We start from the raw sequence: 20,532 nt of genomic DNA on the forward strand, positions 1-20,532 counted from the left end.
ATAGCCCGGACGTCTTCCTTGAGTGGTTGGGAGGAAAAGCTGTTCTGTTCTTGTTGCCCAAAGGGCTTATCTGTTCTATCTTCTCTTTCCTATGGTTCAATACAAATATCTAGTATAAACGCGTCCGTTTTGGATCTTCCCAAGTAACCACCGACCCTTCAGAGCCCCCTCGACGCCCCAAGAGGCCTCTCGATGGCTCTATTGGACGATGAAGGGGTTCCCTGACTTGGAGCAGTCGCCAGGGATCGAACGGTCGTCTTAAGTGCAGATCTCGGGTCAAAGTTCGCTGTAGGTTCGGATCGTACTTGAAGTCCTGGATCTCGAACTTGGGTGTCGACGAGTCTTCGGCACCGGTCCAGAATGGCCAATCAGCATCCGCCGAACATTGCTGAACATGTCCCGACGACTCGGGTCGCCACTGAAGCTTGGTCGTCAGCTCGATTCTCGTTTACCGCCAAATCACTACACCACACGAACCTCCCACTGCTGGGAGACGGTTCGTACACACGAATCGCGTGGCTTGGCGGATGCACAGGCTCTTCTTCATAGCAGCTGGAACTGAGGCTTAGTGAATGGCGACACAGTACAAGTCGGCTTTGTTCAATCGTCTCCAGCTCTTTCATGACCCTACAATATGACTTCTAAAATCAACATTCTCGATGTAAGTACATATCTTCATGATTGATTGAGTTGAATGACATAGTTTTTTCGGGTAAATATGGTATCGCCGCTCTAATCACTCTTTTTGTATGTATGTGTGGATGGGTGGAGGGGTGTGGGGGGCTATTGAACTGAGTCTCTGGGACTTGAAAAATTGCAATAATCACAAATACCGTAGCGCTGTAGAGAAAGTTAGCCCGCGCAAGAATCCTACCATAGAACCTCTCGATCACTTCTGCTCAGCGATTCAAACAAGAGTCGTCTTTAGCTACCCATTTAGCGTTCTTGATTTGATATTCCAGAATCAACCTTGATGCCGTGGTATCATCCGTTCTGTGCTCGAGTAGATACAGGAAGACGTCAAGGTGGCCTCCAACGTGCATTGCATCCGTTGTTCATCATTCGGGCGATTATCATCCAGCCACCACACAACGGTGAGATGACCATTTTGAGCTGCTCGGTTCATTGTGGATAATGGGTGTGGACCCATTTCAGAACTTCCAAGTGTCCACATCGTGCAACAGTTCGAAACAAAACGTCGTGTAGCCGCTGCTGCCATTTCAGTAGGAGCACTTAGCCACTCATTGTTGGTTTTCTTCATCAAGAAGACAACACGTCCGTGGAACTGCATGTTACACAACATTATTGTCTTGATCCTTTCCCTTGAACCGCCCTTGGCTCAAGCGTGCTGCTAACATACTCAAGAGACCAACAAGGATAGTATTGCTAAAGAGTAATGGGCAGACACGACCATCTTGGCGAAACAATGGAGAAATATCCAAGTAAGGTGCCACTTTGGCATCTGACAATATTGCAGAGCAGCGTCCAGATTTTAGTTGAGATAGCTTGCCCTGTAGTAGCAATGACCGCAGGCTCCGACTCGCTTGAGATGGAGAACGTGGACAGAAGTATGTAGTATTGCAATACTGGACTGGGTGAACCAGTTTGGAATTGAGTTGCAGTTGACACCCAACTCGTGACGTGGCAGCGTGAAGGTGTTACGCTGGTTTTTCTTGAGATTACAAATCCCGGCGCTCAACTGGAAGCAGTTTTGGAACACGGGTATGATGTGAGCTTGATATAGTCAAACTTGCGGGGGAAATAGGGAACGCGCCGGTATAGCGGTGGCTGGTTGGGCATAGACCGACTTTTGGCTTCTTAGAGGGATGTCCAGATAAAAAAAGTGATAGCTTATTGGCTGGCTGACTTCTTCAGTCACAGTGAAAAAGAAAGCAAAACAAGTCGGCGTTATGTCCAAGCCTGGTAAAAGTCATCCAACCGACTTTTTCGCTGTAACCTACGGAATATCATACTGCAACATTCTTTTAGAGAGGTTGTTTCCTCGGAGTGCGGGTGTTGCCTGTTGCCTACCGACTGCGGTGGCGGCCACTTCAGCTCGCAGTAGAAGCCGAAGGCGACGCGCACAGCCTCATTATGCCAACCCGGAAGGCTCAAGCAACTAGATCCGGCCTAGTCGGGACGACAAAGCCACCAGCGTCAGCAGGACTACCGGCCTACAACACCGAGTACCAAGAAGAGGGAAACTCGCAAAACGGAGTCTTCTGATAATTCACCGTCAAGCACTGGAACGCCTGGGCTTCGTGAGCCCCCCTTGAAGAGAACGAGAGTCTCACGTCACACACCATCTCCGCAGGAAGAAACCGTACTTGGTGCGATTGCCGTCCCAGCTACCGGCCACGTTGCAGCATCACGGCCAAAGCAACTGGGCGCAGAGCCGCCAAGAAGAAGGCCAACAGTCGGCGTAACCAGTCCGACCCGAAGAACTCCACTCGCAAGACCACCAAGGTGAAGACGAAGCCGACGTCGGGTGACACAGTGGACGCAGATGGCGCCGCCACCACATAGCCCAATGCAAGTAAGCAAAGCTCAAAGAAGTCTACGGCGTCAAAGGCGAAGGTGAAGGAAGTGCAGAGCATGCAGTGGACAATCCAGCTGACGGCTTTGGCAATTGAAGCGCGTTTCAAGAACAAGCTGATTCTGTCAAATTTCGCTGAGCAGCTACAACATCTTGTCGGGGAGCACCGTGCCGGCTCTCACCGTCAAGCTCGTGGGCTGCAGCAACGTCCCGCTCGTGTGCGGCATGCCCACGGTCGACGCCTGTAGCAGCAGGAACGTTCCCCTGCAAAGCTTCAGGCAACCGCGCAAACCCAACTCCACTAGCACTGACCTGTTGGGAGGCAACATACCGCTATTGTGGGCTGAAAGCAACACCGTCTTTAGCCAGAAGTGCGTCTTCTACCTCCACTGCGGCAGCCGTGGCCGCCAGCGTGACGTCTGTCACTCCTGAGCTGATGCTGCCGACGTCCATGACGTCAGGTTCATCGTCGTCTGAGCGCGCTCTGCTACGCGCCATTGTGGTGCTGCTCGATACTGCTTTTTCAAAGAAAAAAGTCAGATCTCCCGGCAAAAACAGGTCCCAGACCTACTTCTTTTCAAATGACTTTTAAGTTGGCAAATCAGGCACCTGCTTTTTTATCTATCGTTTTTTAAAATAAGTCGGCCACCAAAAGTAAGTGTTTTTTTATTTGGACATCCCTCTTAACCGGAACAGCGTTGATTTTCGAGTGCCGCAGTATCGAAATCGCCTGGTGGGTAGCTGAAGATCGACCGAAGTCACCTTGTACACGAGAAAAGTTTAATGGTGGATTCTTGCACGCACGATGTTTCAAAACGAAAGCGTTCACGGAACATCTGATATGCCATACAGCGCTATTTGATGAATATTAAGCAATGGGGATTGAGGAAAATATGGGTGGAGGGTGGAGGCTTGATGTTGGTGCTTCTCAGCAGCAATTAAGAGACAGAGCGAGAAGAAAGTTACGTAAAAAATATCCTACATGTACTACGAAATACTTTGAAGTAATAACCACAACAAAGGAAATGTTTTGGTGACCCTTTCACCTCACGCCTCGCAACGCTTGATGGATGGATGTCAAGAAATACCAACTGCAGCCCACGACTTCTCTCATATTTTTCTCAAACCATTGTTTCGTATATCCTTGGCAGCACTGAATGGCCTCACGGATGCTCTGTTGCGTGCCTTCGTCTTGAAAATGCGTGCGTGCAAGATTCCACCATACAACTCTTCGATCATCTGTCTCCAGTGCCTTAAGCACGAGGTGCTTTCGAATATCTTCAGAAGCCCACCACGCGATCTCGATGTGGCGGTATTCCAAAACCAACGCTGTTGCTGTTGGCAAGTCCAGCGGTGGTCCATTTTCGACCACCCACCGCAATACCGGTGTGTCCGTGTATCGGCTGTACATTTCTTCCCCAGCAATCCTGGTCAATGCAAGCGAGTTTACCGTATACCCATGCGTTGACAACCAACGTACTACCTCCAGCTGGCTGCCTTGAACCGCCAGTTCGAGCAACTTTGGATTTGTAACCTCAAACTCATTCTCGAAAAACCACTGCAGCAACTTCACGTCGCCGCGACTCACAGCCTCACGGATGGGCTGTGTCGAGCGCAGCTCGATTCCGAACTGACTCACCCAGTCCAGGATTGCGGTGTTGCCCACACTACATGCAATCTTCGCTAGGCACCGTAAACAATCGTGGAGGAAATACGGACGCAGTTCGAAGACAGTCTGCAGCATGCAGAACTCTTCATCTGTTGCTCGATTGGAGCGTCGATTTCGGGAAGGATTCTCAATGGATAAAGCTAGAAGTATCCAAATACTGTGCACTTCAGCCCCGATGTCCTAGGAAAGCGACGTTCAAACCCAGCGACTAGCGATCAATTGACGATGTTGCAGACGGTTTTCGAGCAGCGTCCGGATTTTGTTCGAGGTTGTTTGGGATGTTTAGCGTGGACCGCGTTCAGTAGAGGCAACATTGCAGTACTGGACTGGGTGAATCAGTTTGGAATCGAGTTGCGATCGACAGTCCCAATTCGCGATGCTGTCAGCCGCGGCGGCGTGAAGGTGTTGCGCTGGTTTTCCGAGAATGGGTTTGAGATTTCAGATCCAGACCTGCTCGAGTTAGCAGTCAAAAGCGGCCAACTGGAAGCTGTTCGCTGGCTTTCGGAGCACGGGTACGGTGTGAACTCGCTTGCTTTGGCCAATATTGCTGGGAAAATAAGGAACATGCCGATATTGCGGTGGTTGGTGGAGCATGGTCCTCCGCTTGACTTGCCAACAGCAACAACACTGATTTTTGGGCGCCGCAATATCGAAATCGCCTGGTGGGTAGCTGAAGCCGTCCGAAGACAGCTTGTGCTTGAGGCACTGGACAAAAATGATCGAGAAGTTCTATGGTGGATTCTCACGCATACGAACTTTCAAAACAGGGATCGGACAATATATATTGGATATTGATTGTCGGCGAGGCAGTCATCACAATCAATATTGTACCAATATCAATATTTGCCCCAATATATTGCTATACTTGCCTTTAGTATGGCGATATATTGTACTGTACCAGAGTATATGAGTACGTTGAGTAATGTTAGCATGAATCGTCATGGCACTTATCCCCAATGGTTCGTGAGTCTTTACCCCTAACTGTACGTGTCCGAACATGATTGACGGTCTTCCTAGTGTCTAAAGCGAAAGTGACCAGTCAGAAGCATCGACGAGCAATGTTGGAGACTCGGTTGGGGTACCTCTCCCTCTTTCATGACGTCTGTTGCCAAGGACACAAGCCAAGTTATTATCACCGACGTAGGTACCGCAGTAACGCTGCAGCTCTGAGGTCTAAGTGTCTCCCCTCTTACGCATACGAAGTCTTTTCGCACGTAGTCGCAGTATCTGCTCAAATTACGTATACACGTTGGTGCCATTACGTGGCTGTAAAGAAAACAGAAGTGCAGCCCTGCGGACCTCAAGGATACTCTCATGGAGAAAACCATAGCTCGATAAGAGAGCAAGTCTACGTATACTTAATTCTGTTGTTCAGCGCCATCGACCCCTCGACGCGAAACGTGAAAAAAAACTGAGACTCGATTAAGTACTGACGATGGATTGGGGTCTGATGACCAGCGAAGTGCTATTAAGGCTGTCAGAAGTGCCGTATTCAATAGGCAACAGCCACAGAAAAAGGAGAGGAAAACTAGCTTATGGTGCTCTTTAATATTGTAAGAGGCAGTTTTTCTTCCTGAACAATATTGACAATAAATAGTGGATATTGATGACATCGCTACAATACAATTCTCTGGATTTTATCCAGAGTCCATGGGTGAAGGCCACTGAGGTGCCATTATTCTCACATCAAATACCTGCTAAATATGGGTTTGAGCGCTGCTAATGTTTATAGCTAACATACCTTTTATACTGGATAGCCTGCGATCTAATCAAATTATGCTGCTATGTTGACCCATCCGGTTGAGATTAAGTCAAATTATCTATTATTTTACATACCCTTTAATCAAGTATATATACCTGTGATAGATAGTTTATCTGCCACTCAAGCGACATCCATCGGATTTTTTCCAACAACATGCCGACGGGATCCCGCCTTCAACGGTGACGACTTATTAGTTAGGCATTACGACGAAAGCATCGGCCACTGGCAGCTACATGATTAGCTATGGCTGTGGCAAGAGCCATTATGTCCGGCATCATTAGTGAAGACCCAGAGGTCATACGACTCAGGCCTCGTGCGCATGCAGCTTCAGCACCGGAGCCGTGAGGTGATGCCGTGTCTCGAGAACGCGTTCCAGTAAGTTGATGGGGCTCGGTACCCGTTCAACTCGACAGGAATCGTCAAAATCGCGGCTACATCTACGTAGACGACATCGACATCGTTAAGATCGTCGGGGTCGGCTAGCTTGCTACAATCCCCAACTTCCCGTGTGTTATGTTGTAATTCAGTTTCTTCTTACTAATAGCGGTGCAAATTCTGGGCAGATGCTGCGGCTGCGAAGCAGGCTCAGGAGATGCCCTTGGGTCGTACGGGTCACACTACCGAAGTATAACCAAATGATTTTTTGTACCTTCCTATTCAGTATCAAACGGTCTTAATTCGTGCACTTGATCGGCCGGCTGGAAGTACAGATCCCATCTTACTCAGTTAGCGATCTCCTTACTGCATGATCACCATTAACGTTGCCCAGCTGATTGAATTCATGTTTAGCAGGTTGTGTTTTATTATGGACGATGATATGGTGGAGAATCAGTAAGCGTTGGTTTGAGTGATGTTTTAGTTTTTTTTCGGCTACTGTCAGGTAGTATGTATGTGCAACGGCTTTCTGAAAAACAAAATACTGTCATTTACCTATCCTAGCCTACGTGAAGCCCTAGTACCGCAGCAGTACGTCCGGTAATCAACACCTCTAGCTCTGTGAATACTTAGTCGTTTCGCTTGTGGCTAAAGGGAGAGACTATGTTGTTCCTTCGTCCTATTATTTCAAATTGCACTTAAAGATGTCAGAACTGAAGTACTTGAAAAATGCACTACCAGCCCAAACCTCTAGTGAATTGAAGAACGGCCACTATTCGTATAAATCCGTTAATTCAACTAATAGTGGTTACCCTCAGCCAATGCCATATCTCTACTCCTTTCTGCCATTGGCACGTAGAAACAAGATGCCGCAGAACACTAACTTATATGCCCAAGAGCGACGTAAAATCCAGAGCTGTTCCGGGCAGAGCACGGCCTTGTATTGATGCCCAACAATATTACAATTTTACAATATCAATTTTTATTTTCCGATCCCTGCTTTCAAAATGAGAGCATTCAAGGAAGCGCTATCCAGCGCTGCGGGGAGGATATCCAGCAGTGGATTAAGGAGAACATCGGAGAAATGGAGGTCTCTCGTTGGTGGTTCTTCACTTCGACCAAGAAGCGAGATAAGGGGACCGACGAGACAAGGCGCAGGAGACTGCGGGTGCTTATTGCAAGACCCACATCGATATTCTTGACAAACCCAATAAGCTGAGGTTAAAACCTAATACACTAATGATTCTGTCGAGCGCTGGTTGAAACACCGTTCTCCAATGGTACCATTGCAATGAAATAACTAAGGATGAACTAAAATGTGTACTGTGTAAGTTTACCGCTGTACTCAACTACGTAATGGTGGTTAGTTTAGCTGGAGCTGTGCCTTGCATGCTCACGGGCGGGTGTCCTCCAAGATAGCTGGTCAAGTCTACGCGCTCGATAATAATACCTCGAACCAGAGAAAACGACCTGGTGATCCTCACGCCTCGCAACGGCTTCGCTAAGTGATTAGTAAATCTTTTTCGTCTTCATTTCGCGATGTGAAATGGCACCAACAGCAAGATTCCACATGTCACGGCGGAACAGCATCGCATGGCGTCACGAACGTCCTTTTGAGCCCTTTTGTCGAGAAACTTTGTCCGCGCAAGAACCCACCTTTCGATCATTTCTGCTCGGTGCTTCAAGCAAGGGTAAGTGCTCGCTCGTCCTCGGCTACCTAACAGGCGATCTCGATTTGAGGATATCCAGAACCAACGCCGCTCTGTGGTAAATCAAGAGTCGGCCTGCGCCAGCTCGTTCCTTAGTTCCCCAGCAATTTTGATCAACTCCAGCAAACTCACAGCGTGCCCGTGGCTCGACTCCGTCGCTACGAGCTCGCTTCGAAGCAGTGGAGAAGCTTGTATTCTTCCTCTCCTCCTTCGGTCGCTTGGTCAATGCCGAAAAAAACACCAACTACAAGCATCCACGTCGCGTAAATTCTCATCTATCCAAAGCTGAATTTCCTTCGGACTGTACGTGATAAAATTACGAATCTTCCGTTGTACGCTGTCGCCTTGAAACGTCGTACGCACCAGAATCCACCACAGCACTTCTCGATCATCTTTATACAGCGCCTCAAGCACGAGGCGTCCCCGGTCTTCCTCCGCTACCCACCCAGCAATCTCAATGTGGCGGTTCCTAAAAACGATCTCGTGTGCTGCTTCGAGGTCCAGCGGTGATCCGTGCTCAACCATCCACCGCAGTGTCGGTACGTTCCAACAATTGTCGATCAACTTGACAGAGCTCAAATCATATCCGTGCTCTAACAAACAATCAGCTGCTTCCAGACATCGGCTTTGAAGTGCAAATTCGAGCAACTCTGGGTCCGTGACTCCAAGCCCATTCTTAAGAAACCACTGCAGCACCTCGGCATGATGGTTCCGGATAGCGACGCAGATGGACTCCGTCGAACGCAGCTCGAGTCCAAACCGGCCCACCCAGTCCAGAATTGCAAGGTTGCCTTCCTCGCATGCGATCCTCGCTAGACACCGTAAACAATCCCGGACGAAATCTGGACGCTGCTCGTAAACAGTCTGAAGCACCTTCAATTGGTCACTCGTTGCTCGATTCGAGCAGCGATTTTCTAGGACATCGGGACCAAAGTGGCACTTCACCACGATATCTTGTGCCTTGCGCAGCTCATAGTCTGAAAATCCGTCGGTTCTGTGCTCGAGTAGAAACAGGAAGATGTCGAGGTGGCCTGCAGTGGCGGCAAAGTTCATCGAATCATTTGTATATCCCTCGGGATAAACTCCGTGCAACCAGCGGACAATCTCCAGATACCCTTTGGAGGCTGCCCAATCCATCACGAAAGGCCTGTTAACAATTCCTCGCGAAGATTTGGCGTGAAGCCATTTGAGAAGTGGCAAGTCCCCATTTCGAGCAGCAGAACACGGTGCCGACTCAGAATACCCTGTTTGACCTTGCTTATGCAGCCACTCGATAACATCCATGTGACCATTTGCGGCAGCGGCGTCTAAAAGATCGTCACATCCACTGATCGAGTCGGGGAAGTGTTCATGCAGCCACTTTAACAAGTCTAAATGCCCGCGCCGAGCCACAGTCGTAGTATCCAAGTACGGGTGATCATTACGGTGACATTTGAGATGCACGTTCTCATAAACCCACTCGACCAGCTCTAGGTTGCCGCTATTCACCGCTCCACGCAAAATTTGTGCAGAACCGCGTTCGTGTTGAACTTGATGTAGCCATTTCACCACTTCCAAGTGTCCACTCTCGGCAGCTCCTTCTATCGCGGCCTTTGTACACTTGAACAGATTGTTCAGGTGCAACCATTCCAGTACTTCGAGATGCCCATTCTTCGCCGCCTTGATAATGGCATCAGCTGAACACACTTCCCTTTTGACGCTATGAAACCACTGAGCGATGGAGAGATGGCCGTTTTCCACAGCTTTGCTCATTGCACTACAGCCCCCGCTGCACGTATCGGTTCGAATATCATAGAGCCACTTGACCACCTCGAAGTGCCCGTGTTCCGCTGCCAGATTCAACGCCTCACCCGTGCAGTGTCCATACCGCCAACTCTTCTCAATGTATCCTTTCGTGTCTATCCCAGTCTTCGCTAGCGTGTGCCAGTCCATGCCCCGCTCAAAAAGCCACTTGACCGCATCTAGATGACCGTGTGTTGCTGCAACTTGTAGTATGCCGACAAAAGCGAACTTCCAGGGTCCGCGGCCATCGTCGCGCTCAGTCATCCATCGAAGCACATGTGTATGCCCACCTCGAGCGGCAGCTTTCACGGCCTCGTCCCAATCAGGTATGGTCTTCCCCAAGAGATACTCCAGAGTAAGTTCCGAGGCGCTGGCCTCACAGGCAGCAGAGAGAACTTTATAACTCAACCTTCCAACCAAGTAATCGTCAACACTTTGCAGTGCATGCGGAACCCAAAGGCGATTCTTGCACACGATTCGCACGGCCGCGCGGACACGAAACGTCTGCTCCATGGCAACTTGAAATGTGACACTATAAACCTCTGCAGCTCGTGAAACTGGACAAGTATCAGTCCAAGGCATCCATCCATCAATCAAACTATCGATCCATCAGTCAATCAATCGAATCCATGTTGAAGTGACAAGCCTCTACGTTTGCTTATTGGTCTCTTTTTAAGCCAATCACATTTCCCTTTATCGCATTTCCCGCCAAATTTCCAGCCAGTCGCGAAGCGGCGTCGCCCCATGCTAATGGAGCTCTCAACGCGGCCACCCAAGCGCCTTGCCAGCGAGCTGGATGATGACCCCACGCAGACAAAGAGGGCGGAAGTCTATCGCAACGACGCATCTACTACTCCATCCACGAATCCATTGGCTGCAACACCCAGCGCGATGGAAATCCGAGCCTTCGGCCTCGAAGACCGCGCCGAGGCCGTCATCTCACGGGGTAAAGAGAGCTGGGCGCTCGCGAACCTGTCCAAGTGGCGTCACGAGTCTCTCGACCAGGCCTGTAACATTACACACCGTCAAGGAGAAGCTAATAGTAAACTCAGCAGTAAGGAATACTTGCGGCAACGCCAGCGCGCGTACCGTCAGCAGTGTCTCGCAGCGTCCAGTCGCCACGCAGAGACACATGCCACTACTACGACACATCATCGGGACAGCTAACGCTAAGGCAATGCAGCAATACAGAGTGACTATTTCATATCTTGTCCTTTCTGGGCAGTATTTGTAAGCAGTGGAATTGTGAGCGTTGCTAGTCGTCGTCCTCCTCCAGGTCGCTGTCGTAGAAGATGCTCTGTCGAATACTATTGATCCGTTCCTGGTCCAGCTGTTGCTTGGCTGCTACGGGGTCGTTGCCCGATGCGTAGGCCCCACCGCAGTCGTCCAACGCATTCTCAGGCTCGGGTCCTTCGTACGTCAAGACCTTGTGCAGACTCAAGTAGTAGGCCAAGAAGGCCGTCGAGAACTTGTCCGAGCCTCCGAGCTCGTCCAGGCCCTGCACCATCTTCTCCACCTTCTGCTTGTTCACGAGGGCGATGCACGGGATCATCCAGACGCCGAGCTTGTCCACGAGGTACTCAGCCTTCTCGGCGTTGATGCGCGCGAACTTGGTCTCGAGGTGGTGCGGCGCCAGGCGCGCCAGGTGGCCGTCCACGAGCTGGCAGAAGGCGTTGGCCGGCGTGAAGAAGTGCACCACGACCTTGTCGCTCTTCTTCATGGTCTCGAAGAACTCGTGCGTGTCGGCGATGGTCGAGTACTCGCCGTGGCCCTGCGCGCGCAGCTCCTGCGCTTTGCGCGCCTTGTGCTGCATGGCCTGCAGCCGCTTCTCGCGCAGACGCTCGAGCTCGTCGTCGTCGGCCTCCTCCAGCTTCTTGATGGTCTCGTCCAGCTTCTGCTCCTTCTGGTCCAGCGTCTCCAACACCTTCTCGCCGATCAGGCTGGCCACCATCTCGGCCTGCGCGGCGGACGTCGACGCCATGGCTACTGTACTGTAATTGAGCTCTTCGTATGTATGGGCGCCGCTTGGCGAGCCAAAGACGGATCGGAGCGACGTGATTGGCGGAACAGGGATGGATTATCGACCTATGAGGGGATAGCATGTGATGAGGCGGGGAAGAAATGGCTACAGTTTGGATAACGATGTTGACAACGGTGGACGCTTTGGGATTGAATCACAGTGGACGTTTTTGAATTGAATCAAAATGAGCGTCCTCTGCGTGGACAGTGCAGGAAAAAAGCCCTCTATAACGCGCGCTCGTTCTCGTAGTCGATGAGGCGCTGGATCAGATCCTTCTTCTGGCCCTGCGTCGACAGCTTGCGCTCCTTGAGCTTCTCCTTGAGCAGCGCCGGCTTCAGCGCCTTGATCGCACGCGCGTCCAGGGGCTCGTCTAAAATACGCAACCGCAACACCGACCACCGTCAATAACAAAGCCACTTACTCAACGCAACAGCATACAAAATAGCTTTATGCACGACACTTACCGTCGTCCTTGACCTCCACCTTCTTCTTGGCCTTCTCGCGCTCGGCAGCAGCTAAAGTCAATCAAACAAACACGCAAAAACGTCAGATAGAACTCTACCACCAGAATTGCAACACGCTAGCCATCACTGCAGGCCAGCAAATAAAAGCCTCGAGGCCTCTCCCGCACACACACAACGTACCAGCCTCCTCCTCCTTCTTGCGCTGCTCGGCCTCCTCACGACGACGCTTGACCTCGGCCAGGCGCGCGAGGTCCTTCTTGGCCTCGTCCGTCTCGCCCGCGAGGTGCTTCTTCAGGTAGTAGGCGGCGGCGCGCTCCTTCTCGATGGCCTCGCGCTCTCGCCGGCTGAGCTGCTGCGGCGCGGCGTTGCCGTCCATGTCCTTGGCCTTCATGACCTTGTTGGCCTTCTTCTTGGCGTTCGGGTTCTGCGTCTTGGCGATGGCGGCGAAGCCCACCTTCTTCTTCTCCTGCTGCAGCACGGGGCCGTCCGCCTTGTTGGAGAAGCCGAAGAGCGAGTTGGTCTGCACGCGCTCGAAGGCCACTAGCTCCTCGCCCTCCTCGTCCGAGCTGCTCTCGTCCTCCGAGTCGTCGCTGCCCTCCTCGCCGTCGTCGCGGCGGGCCTTGCGCGCGCTCTGCCTCTGCTCCTCCTGCTCGTCGCGCAGCGTCATCTCCTCGAGCGACGTCACGAACTTGCGGGCCGTGCCCTTCTCGCGCTTCTTGCGGCCCTTGCCGCCGGCCGCGCCGGGCTTGCCTCCAGACTTGCCAGTGTCGCGCATAGTAGATAGATATGGAAGGAAGGTGGAGCCCTAGTGAAGACTTTGGTTGGCCTTGGCTTCCTCTCTTATGCACCCTTCGCGACGGCGACGTGGTCTGCACTACCAGAACGAGGTTTTACTCGACATCCCTGTAGAAGAACGGGTACATGTAAGAGAACAAATAAGCTCGATACCGTGGAGGGTGAACGAACTTAGCGCTCGCGATTTAACACCTTTGTTAGGTTCGGGTCCGTCGCCGGAAGGTATCATTCGAGAAGACAGACACCAGGGTTCACCAAGGAAACTTTACTATGGCGGCGACGGTGAGGCTGCTCGCGCCTGCAGCTCCACCTGCGCAGTGTAGTAAGTGTGTTCACCTTTGATGCGTGTATTATCGCCAACAGATTTGTATTGGAGGCTTCTGCATCCCCGTGTACGCGCTGCTGCCGTTCGCGCTCATGATGCTGCAGGGCTGCTGGAACTGGTTCCGCAAGAACGTGCTGGGCCAGGACGACAGCAAGATCCCGGAGAATGTGAGCCCCATAGTAGCACTCGCCATGCTTAAATTTATACTAACACTCGTGCAATGCTGCTGCATGTAATAGAGCCGCGTGATCCACGTGACGTCGGAGCAGCAGTTCAAGGAGCTCATTGGCAAGGGCAAGACGACCACGCGCTCCGTGGTGGTGGACTTCACTGCGACGTGGTGCGGCCCGTGCCGCTACATCAGCCCCGTGTACCACGAGCTGAGCGCCAAGTACCCGTGCACGATCTTCCTCAAGGTGGACGTGGACGAGCTCAAGTCGGTGTCGCGCGGCTGCGGCGTGACGGCCATGCCGACGTTCCAGTTCTTCCGCAGCGGCGTCAAGTGCGATGAGATGCGCGGTGCAGACAAAAACGGCCTGGAGGCGCGGATCCAGAAGCACTACGTGGAGGTGGAGCTGCCTGAGGACGAGAAGCCCGTGGTGCCCGAGGCCGCTGCTGGCAAGACGGAGGATAGCAACGCCTCTGGTGAAGGCCTTCGCCAGCGTAAGCCGCAGGTGACCACTGTGGACACGGAGGAGCAGTGGGAGAAGCTCATCCAGCAGAACCAGGAGTCAAACACGGCGGTGCGTGATCTTTCGCGAAACTTGAAATGGTGTTGTAGTATTTTTCAGTAGCGTTCATACTGACGTTGTGCGCTTCTTGTGTTGTATTTGTTTCTTGGGTTTCGCTCATTCAAAGCTGGTGGTGGATTTCTGGGCTACTTGGTGCAAGCCGTGCTTGGAGATCGCTCCGTTCTTTGAGGAGCTGAGCGGCCGATTCCCCGCTGCCGTGTTCGCGCGCGTGGATGTCGACGAACTTGAAGTACGAGATGCACTGGCAAGGATGCAACTTGTGTCGGAGCTGATGTTTGCGCACTGTTTTTCTGTATGCACAGACCGTGACGGAGGAGTACAACGTGTCGTCGTTGCCGAGTTTCAAGGTGTTCAAGGGCGGCAAGGTGGTTGACGAGCTTAGCGGGGCCATCAAGACTGCTCTGGAGAGCATGGTTGCCAAGCATGCCTCGAGCTGATGGATAGCGTAGCGATCATAACGGACGTCGTAACATGATTCAGGGCTACTACCGGTAGGCCTGGTTTCATTGCACCCCAACACGCGAGTCGATCTTGAAAGACGGACTACCTCTACGGAGCTACAAACTTATTGGAAGGTGTTCATATGCGATAGCTGGCGTCTCGTTCGCCACAGCCCGACGAAGTTTTGATCGTTCCAAATGCTAAGCGTACTGTGCATTGGTGGGCTACATGGATGCGGACGACAACTTCAACCTGACCGCGCAAATGTGCTGACTAAGTTATGCTGAAAGGATTCGTATGCTTATGGTCGTTGCTCCACAGCTGAATGGTCCGCAGTTGTTTACTGTGCAGTAAAACACCGGCACAACTCAATTGAAAGCAAGACATAGTGCATCCAAAGGAGCGAGGTGTCATCGGTTCACAGTCAAGCGAAGACTGCCACGCTCAGAGGCTGCAACAGCCCGCGATCTTTCTTGGAGCTGTCGACTAGGTGGCTTCAAGCTACATACTGCTTAGCACACCACAACAATTGTTACCCGCGCCTGCTTGCTTACCAGTCGTTGGTGCATGTGTCGGTGTTCGAGCGCCGACGATGCAAGCGTAGCGGCCTGCCGCCTCACGTTCCGGTGCTTGTAGGATACCCTCTCCAGCTTTGCAATGCGATCGCCCCTCAGTACCTCCTAAACTTATAGCAAAGGCATGCATTGCTATCCGGATACGTTCCATGCTCGGATCCTCATGAGCGCCGCTAAAGGCTCCGTTATTTTCGCGCAGCCGTCACGCGCGCGAGTCGCGGGCGTCGCCGTTGGCCCATCGTTGGTGTGGTGCGGCACACAAAATCTGATTTCCCTGCGGAAGAGCGAGCGAGCACCTCCGCCCACGATGTCTCAAGGCTGCTGGGGCTGGTTCCTGCGCAACGTGCTGCGCCAAGACGACGAGCGGATCCCCGACAACGTGCGTGCCATGGCAAGCAGCACCGCGGCGCGCTGCGTGCAGACGCCTCTCAGCCAGTCATCTCCTTGTCTCCTATTCTGACTACTGTAGCTTTGTGTTGCGCGCTGCGTGCAATGTACTGTAGAGTCGCGTGATCCACGTGCGATCCGAGCAGCAGTTCAAGGAGATCATCACGACGGCCAAGCGCTCCATTGTGGTGAACTTCTCGGCCACGTGGTCCGCCCCGAGCCGCTACATCAGCGCTGCATTCTACGAGCTGAGCGCCAAGTACCCGGCCACGGCCTTCCTCAAGGTGGATGCGGACGAGCTCAACGCCGTGGCGCGGAGCTATGGCGTGACGACCATGCCGACGTTCCAGTTCTTCCGCGGCGGCGACAAGTGCGACGAGGTGCGCGGCGCAGACAGCCACCGACTGGAGGCGCGGATCCAGAAGCACGACGACGGCGATCTCAACGGCAACGGTCAGGACGCCGATGGTCTGCGCCAGCGCAAGCCGCGCGTGGTGACGGTCACCTCGCAGGAGCAGTGGGAGCAGCTTCTGCAGCAGAACCAGGAGTCGAGCAAAGCGGTACGTGGTGGATATTGCTCCAGTGTATATCGGCGACGGTCAGTGTCTGACGCGGGTGTCTGTCGGACACTGGCCGGTACCCGATACATGTACACGAAGCACACTTGATATCATCTGGGGGGCCTCGCACTACGTTCAATGTGGTACTGCTCGCTGCCTTGGCGCTCGTACTGACGGTGTCTCATGCCATGTTGTCCCTGGTGCTTGTCTTGGTGTCTTTCTTGGTGTCGCTCGCCTGGCACCGATAGTTGGTGGTGGACTTCTGGGCTACTTGGTGCAAGCCCTGCGCGGAGATCGCGCCCTTCTTCGAGGAGCTGAGCGGCCGGTTCCCCGCAGCTGTGTTTGCGCGCGTGGACGTCGACGAGCTCGAGGTAAGACGCTCGCTGGCAGCAGCATGTTGCAAGTTGCTGTTGTGGCCGCAGCCTGCAGCCGTGTCTCTTTGACACATGGCTCATTCTCGGAATGATGGTGCGGCGGCTAAGTGAATGTGATGTGATGTGATACACGTTGCGCGTTGGCTACACCACTGCAGAACGTGAAGGAGGCCGAGGTGTCCTCGCTGCCCAATTTCAAGGTGTTCAAGGGCGGCAAGGCCGTGGACGAGCTGGACGGGGCCATCCGCGGCCCGCTGGAGGGCATGGTGGCGCGGCACTACGGCTCGGCGGCGGCCGCGAGCTGCTGATCCCGGCCGTCACGCACAGACGACGACGAGGAGGACCACATGACCGATGTCTCATATATTTCCCATTTCGGGTCAGGCCGCGCTGTTCCCCTTCACTTTTTTCATGCACCGCCCGGGGGCGCGGACAGGCAAAGAACCCGGAGCCAGCCAGCCATTTGCACCTCCCCCGACTTGAGGAGGTTGAGCTTGATGTTTTCAGCTTAGAATTGAAGTCTGAAGAAGGCTGCTCCGAGCAGCCTTCTCCAGCAGTGCTCCGGCATCGCGCGATTTGCGAGTGCCCCTGCAAGTTGCGTTGCAGTGCAACCGAGCAGACATTCTGGTGAAAGACCGGTTTCTACACGTGGTTTATGACACATCACTGCGCGTCTCGCAGTGGGGTAATCAACGCTTAGGGCACGCGGCCCATCCCCGCGCATCAAAGTCGGCGACTTTGAGGTCGAAAACTGGGTCCTCGACGCAAAAATGGAAACCCTCTCCTTCTCATTTTCTCCTCGACAACATCGAGTTCCTGTTCGCAGTCCACTTCATTGTACGGAGAAGGTCCACGTGCTTTACACGTATGGAGCTGAGGTCAATAAGAACGCTGCCCTTATACCTGAATCCCTGGAGCCCAGCCTGAGTGAGTATTATAGAGCATCATATGAAGACGCCCTCTTACGAACTTCGCGACAGCCGAGTATCATTTCAGGCTAAGATACTCACACTGCATACGCCCACAACAAACGCAATTGCTGTTTCGATAAGCCGCCGATCTCGCGCACTGCCGCACCGCTCGCCGCCGTGGTGCCGCAGCGGCCTTAGTCGAGATTAGTAAACTTCGAAAATGGGCCCCAAGCGAGCCCATTTAGGCCGCCCCGCGTGCCTGTTTCTTGCCGTCCCACGAGCAGCAAATTGCCCGCACCCGCCTTGATCGCGCCCGTCACCACCACGTGCATTCATGTCCGCGCTGCGATGCAGTCGCTGGCTGACAGGCTCGGAGCGAGCGAGCGAGTCCCCATTGGCGACCATGGCAGAGTCTCCATTGCAGCCGCTGGCTGGAGTTCATCGCTCGTTGCGGTGCGGCGGCGCTGGATACTATCGAGTCGGATCGCAGTCAACTCGCTTTTCAATCAACTCGCGCGATCCATCGCGACAAAGAATCCGGGCTTGAAGATCGAGCAGTTCAAGCGTGTCACCTTGGCGTCCCGCGCTTCTCGTTTGATGGGTACAACACGCCGCGCTGCTAGCAAAAAAGATATCGCAGAGATGGCTTCGCTCGCGCCGCGGACGCGCAGCTGGGCCCCCATCGCGAGCAAGCCGCCGCCGGGCGCCATCCACTGGCCGGGGCCGGTCCCGGCGCGCCCGGAGCCCCTGCTTGGTCCGCATGGGCCGCGTTACTTCTCCATGCGGTGGCGTGCGGTGGCGCATTGTGCGGGCGCCGAGCGCGGTTTTCGGCCAATCGCGGCGCGCGCTCGGCGGGTGATTATGGCTTCAGGGCCCCCGCAATCGGTGGATTCGATGACGGCTATGAAGGGACCTGCGCAAGCCGATACGGGCGCCGCCGGGTCAGATTAGCATGTTCGGCGGGGTATAGTACTGCGCAGGGCTTCGAATTCTATTCTGGGCCCGGCGCAGGTCGGCGCGCGGTGTAGCCACTCGCTGCGCGCCGCATGTATTTATAGAGGCCGTTTTAATGCCCCCCACCAAACCGATTGGTGGGTTGCGACTGTCTGCGGCGCTGCCTTCTCTCGCCCACGCCGCTCTCACTTCTGTTTTTAGCACCAGCTCGTAAATAGCGCAGCGCAGGCGGCACCGCCAAGGACAAGAGGAAGGAAGCCGCAGCTTCGCCCTCCGCACACTCCACAGAGACTCAGACATTCCACACAGACAGTCCCGCGCCATGCAGCTCCTCCGTCAGCTCGTGCTCCTCGCGGCCACCGCGCTGGTCGCCGCCGTCCCAAGCTCCGCTGCGGAGCAGCCGGCGCAGCAGCGCACGCGTCTGCGCGGCCTGCTGGAGCAGCTCGTGAGCGACGAGGCCACGCCCGCGCCCGCGCGCGAGCTCCTGGCCACCTGGGAGGACGGCAAGGCGGGCGAGTCCCGCAAGCTGCAGCCCATCGCCGACAAGATCGTGGGCGGCGAGGCCGTCGTGGTGTTCAACGACCGCCGCGTGAGCCCCGAGGCCCAGATGGAGTCGGCCGTCGTGCAATTCAACGTGCGGACGCGGCCCAACTGCGTCGTGAGCGTGTGCGGCGAGCTCACCAAGTGGTACCTCGGCTCCAAGGAGCAGTGCTTCGACCTGCGCGTGGCGCCCAAGTCGGCGGACGACCGCGAGAACGGCCTGATCCACGGCGTCTCGGCCGCGTACTCGGGCCTGCGCCCCGTGGCCCACAAGCTGTACCTCAAGTTCGACCAGACCAACCTCATCGACGGCGACAAGTGCGAGTACGAGATCATCTCCGGCAGCAAGACCGTGCGGCAGGAGGAGCTGGCCACCGGCTCGCAGCAAGCCGCGGCATAGGCCACAGGGCCGGATCGCTCCCCCCTCCCTCATGTGCGCTTCGGCTGCATACAGCCTTCTCGTAGTGTAAAGAGCTGTACAATAGGATAGAACCCACTAATATTAACTCGCGCTTGCCAGCATTTTGCAACCCCGGGCGTGCTCTCTCGATCGACGCTACGTTCTTCGGCATTGGTGGGTACAACAGCCGAGTCTAGGCGTGGCGTCGGCGGCGGCGGATATCACAACGCCTCGTCCGGCATGGCTCTGGACTGTTGACAGCTCGCGCGATGGCCGCGAAGACAAGGTTGCTGGCGGAAGCAAGGTGCCGATGGTTTCGCTGGGCAGTATTGTTGGCGCCTTGCTCAGCGCGCTCCCAGCTTGGCGAGCCGAGCCGAGCGGGCCGGCCAGCCATTCCGAACTCTCCCGCCCGCTCCCGCGCGCATATCTTCGCCGGCACATCACGAGAGCAACTTGAATTTGCACGCCTATCCAAGCGGCACAGCATGTCGCCGAGTTCGACTCCAGATTTAGGGCAGAGTTTCATGTTGAAAGAGAACGCCGATATGCTGTCTGTTACTTTCAAAGTAACTTTGGTGGTTTCCCCAGCAACGACAATGAGCGTCGAGCAATCGGAATCTGCACTCCAGCGGCCGCTATGTCGCTGCACAATTATTCAATCAACCGAAACGCTGCGCTCTAAAGCGGCTTCAGTAGCAGCGAGCGAGCCTTGGCCAGCATAGCATTTTACCGCAGTGCTGAACTCACATGCTCCTCTTCCACTGCCGACGTGTTCGATGGGTTAGAATAGCTACGCGCTGATAGCGCGTGGTGGCGGAGGGTGCAGTCAGTTCACCGCCAAGACTTGCAACTCGTGTGTTGGCCTAGGTGTAAGGCGAGAGGAAAGGCTGATGATATATACTATATTGGTGGTGAAACCTGAGCGTTATTGGTGGTGAAACCTGCAGCGTTTCGACACTGGGGTTTCCAAACCCGCGACACGTTGTTACCAGCGACCGCAAGCAGCAACTCCAGCGTCCGCAGCGTGTCTGCCCACCACCAGCGCGTCGTGTTGATCCGACGCGCTCGACAAGCCCTAATTGCTCCAGCGGTTGGGCCACCCGTTAGCAAACCGCTACAGCGCTTCCTCGGCAGCGGATGTCCTCGCAGCCAACCCTTGGTGTGACGACGAGATCGCTGCACCAGCGTCTAGAGCACGGCG

At 54.2% G+C, this 20,532-nt stretch overlaps 8 protein-coding genes across 8 annotated transcripts; 3 read left to right on the plus strand and 5 right to left on the minus strand.

The window, feature by feature from the left end:
* Positions 1 to 2,641: 2,641 nt before the first annotated feature.
* Positions 2,642 to 3,034, minus strand: PHYSODRAFT_303234 (hypothetical protein; the record flags this gene model as incomplete). The annotated part of the gene is made up of 2 exons (XM_009532977.1): positions 2,642 to 2,848; positions 2,921 to 3,034. 2 exons carry the CDS (start codon positions 3,032 to 3,034, stop codon positions 2,642 to 2,644), a joined length of 321 nt encoding a protein of 106 aa, XP_009531272.1.
* A 544-nt stretch (positions 3,035 to 3,578) lies between these two features.
* Positions 3,579 to 4,280, minus strand: PHYSODRAFT_303235 (hypothetical protein; the record flags this gene model as incomplete). Its single annotated transcript, XM_009532978.1, has 1 exon — positions 3,579 to 4,280. One exon carries the CDS (start codon positions 4,278 to 4,280, stop codon positions 3,579 to 3,581), a length of 702 nt encoding a protein of 233 aa, XP_009531273.1.
* A 4,860-nt stretch (positions 4,281 to 9,140) lies between these two features.
* On the minus strand, positions 9,141 to 9,908 carry PHYSODRAFT_390537 (hypothetical protein; the record flags this gene model as incomplete). Its single annotated transcript, XM_009532979.1, has 1 exon — positions 9,141 to 9,908. A coding segment is annotated over one exon (768 nt), but the record flags the coding sequence as incomplete, so codon positions are not given.
* A 1,180-nt stretch (positions 9,909 to 11,088) lies between these two features.
* PHYSODRAFT_316840 (hypothetical protein) lies at positions 11,089 to 11,814 on the minus strand (the record flags this gene model as incomplete). The annotated part of the gene is made up of 1 exon (XM_009532980.1): positions 11,089 to 11,814. One exon carries the CDS (start codon positions 11,812 to 11,814, stop codon positions 11,089 to 11,091), a length of 726 nt encoding a protein of 241 aa, XP_009531275.1.
* A 192-nt stretch (positions 11,815 to 12,006) lies between these two features.
* On the minus strand, positions 12,007 to 13,178 carry PHYSODRAFT_562349 (hypothetical protein). Its single transcript, XM_009532981.1, has 3 exons — positions 12,498 to 13,178; positions 12,318 to 12,368; positions 12,007 to 12,223 (listed from the first exon to the last, which is right to left on the minus strand). The coding sequence occupies exons 1-3, from the start codon at positions 13,090 to 13,092 to the stop codon at positions 12,078 to 12,080; spliced, it is 792 nt and encodes a 263-aa protein (XP_009531276.1). The 5' UTR covers positions 13,093 to 13,178; the 3' UTR covers positions 12,007 to 12,077.
* Positions 13,179 to 13,532: 354 nt separating this feature from the next.
* PHYSODRAFT_510794 (hypothetical protein) lies at positions 13,533 to 16,834 on the plus strand (the record flags this gene model as incomplete). Its single annotated transcript, XM_009532982.1, has 5 exons — positions 13,533 to 13,604; positions 13,677 to 14,006; positions 14,061 to 14,180; positions 14,296 to 14,418; positions 16,685 to 16,834. 5 exons carry the CDS (start codon positions 13,533 to 13,535, stop codon positions 16,832 to 16,834), a joined length of 795 nt encoding a protein of 264 aa, XP_009531277.1.
* A 951-nt stretch (positions 16,835 to 17,785) lies between these two features.
* PHYSODRAFT_303242 (hypothetical protein) lies at positions 17,786 to 18,388 on the plus strand (the record flags this gene model as incomplete). The annotated part of the gene is made up of 1 exon (XM_009532983.1): positions 17,786 to 18,388. The coding sequence occupies one exon, from the start codon at positions 17,786 to 17,788 to the stop codon at positions 18,386 to 18,388; it is 603 nt and encodes a 200-aa protein (XP_009531278.1).
* Positions 18,389 to 18,601: 213 nt separating this feature from the next.
* PHYSODRAFT_286702 (hypothetical protein) lies at positions 18,602 to 19,448 on the plus strand. The gene has a single exon (XM_009532984.1). It carries the CDS (start codon positions 18,714 to 18,716, stop codon positions 19,329 to 19,331), a length of 618 nt encoding a protein of 205 aa, XP_009531279.1. The 5' UTR covers positions 18,602 to 18,713; the 3' UTR covers positions 19,332 to 19,448.
* The last annotated feature ends 1,084 nt before the right edge of the window (positions 19,449 to 20,532 follow it).

Source organism: Phytophthora sojae (genome assembly GCF_000149755.1).
Source record: "Phytophthora sojae unplaced genomic scaffold PHYSOscaffold_6, whole genome shotgun sequence".
In the NCBI taxonomy this organism is placed as follows: Eukaryota; Oomycota; class Peronosporomycetes; order Peronosporales; family Peronosporaceae; genus Phytophthora; species Phytophthora sojae.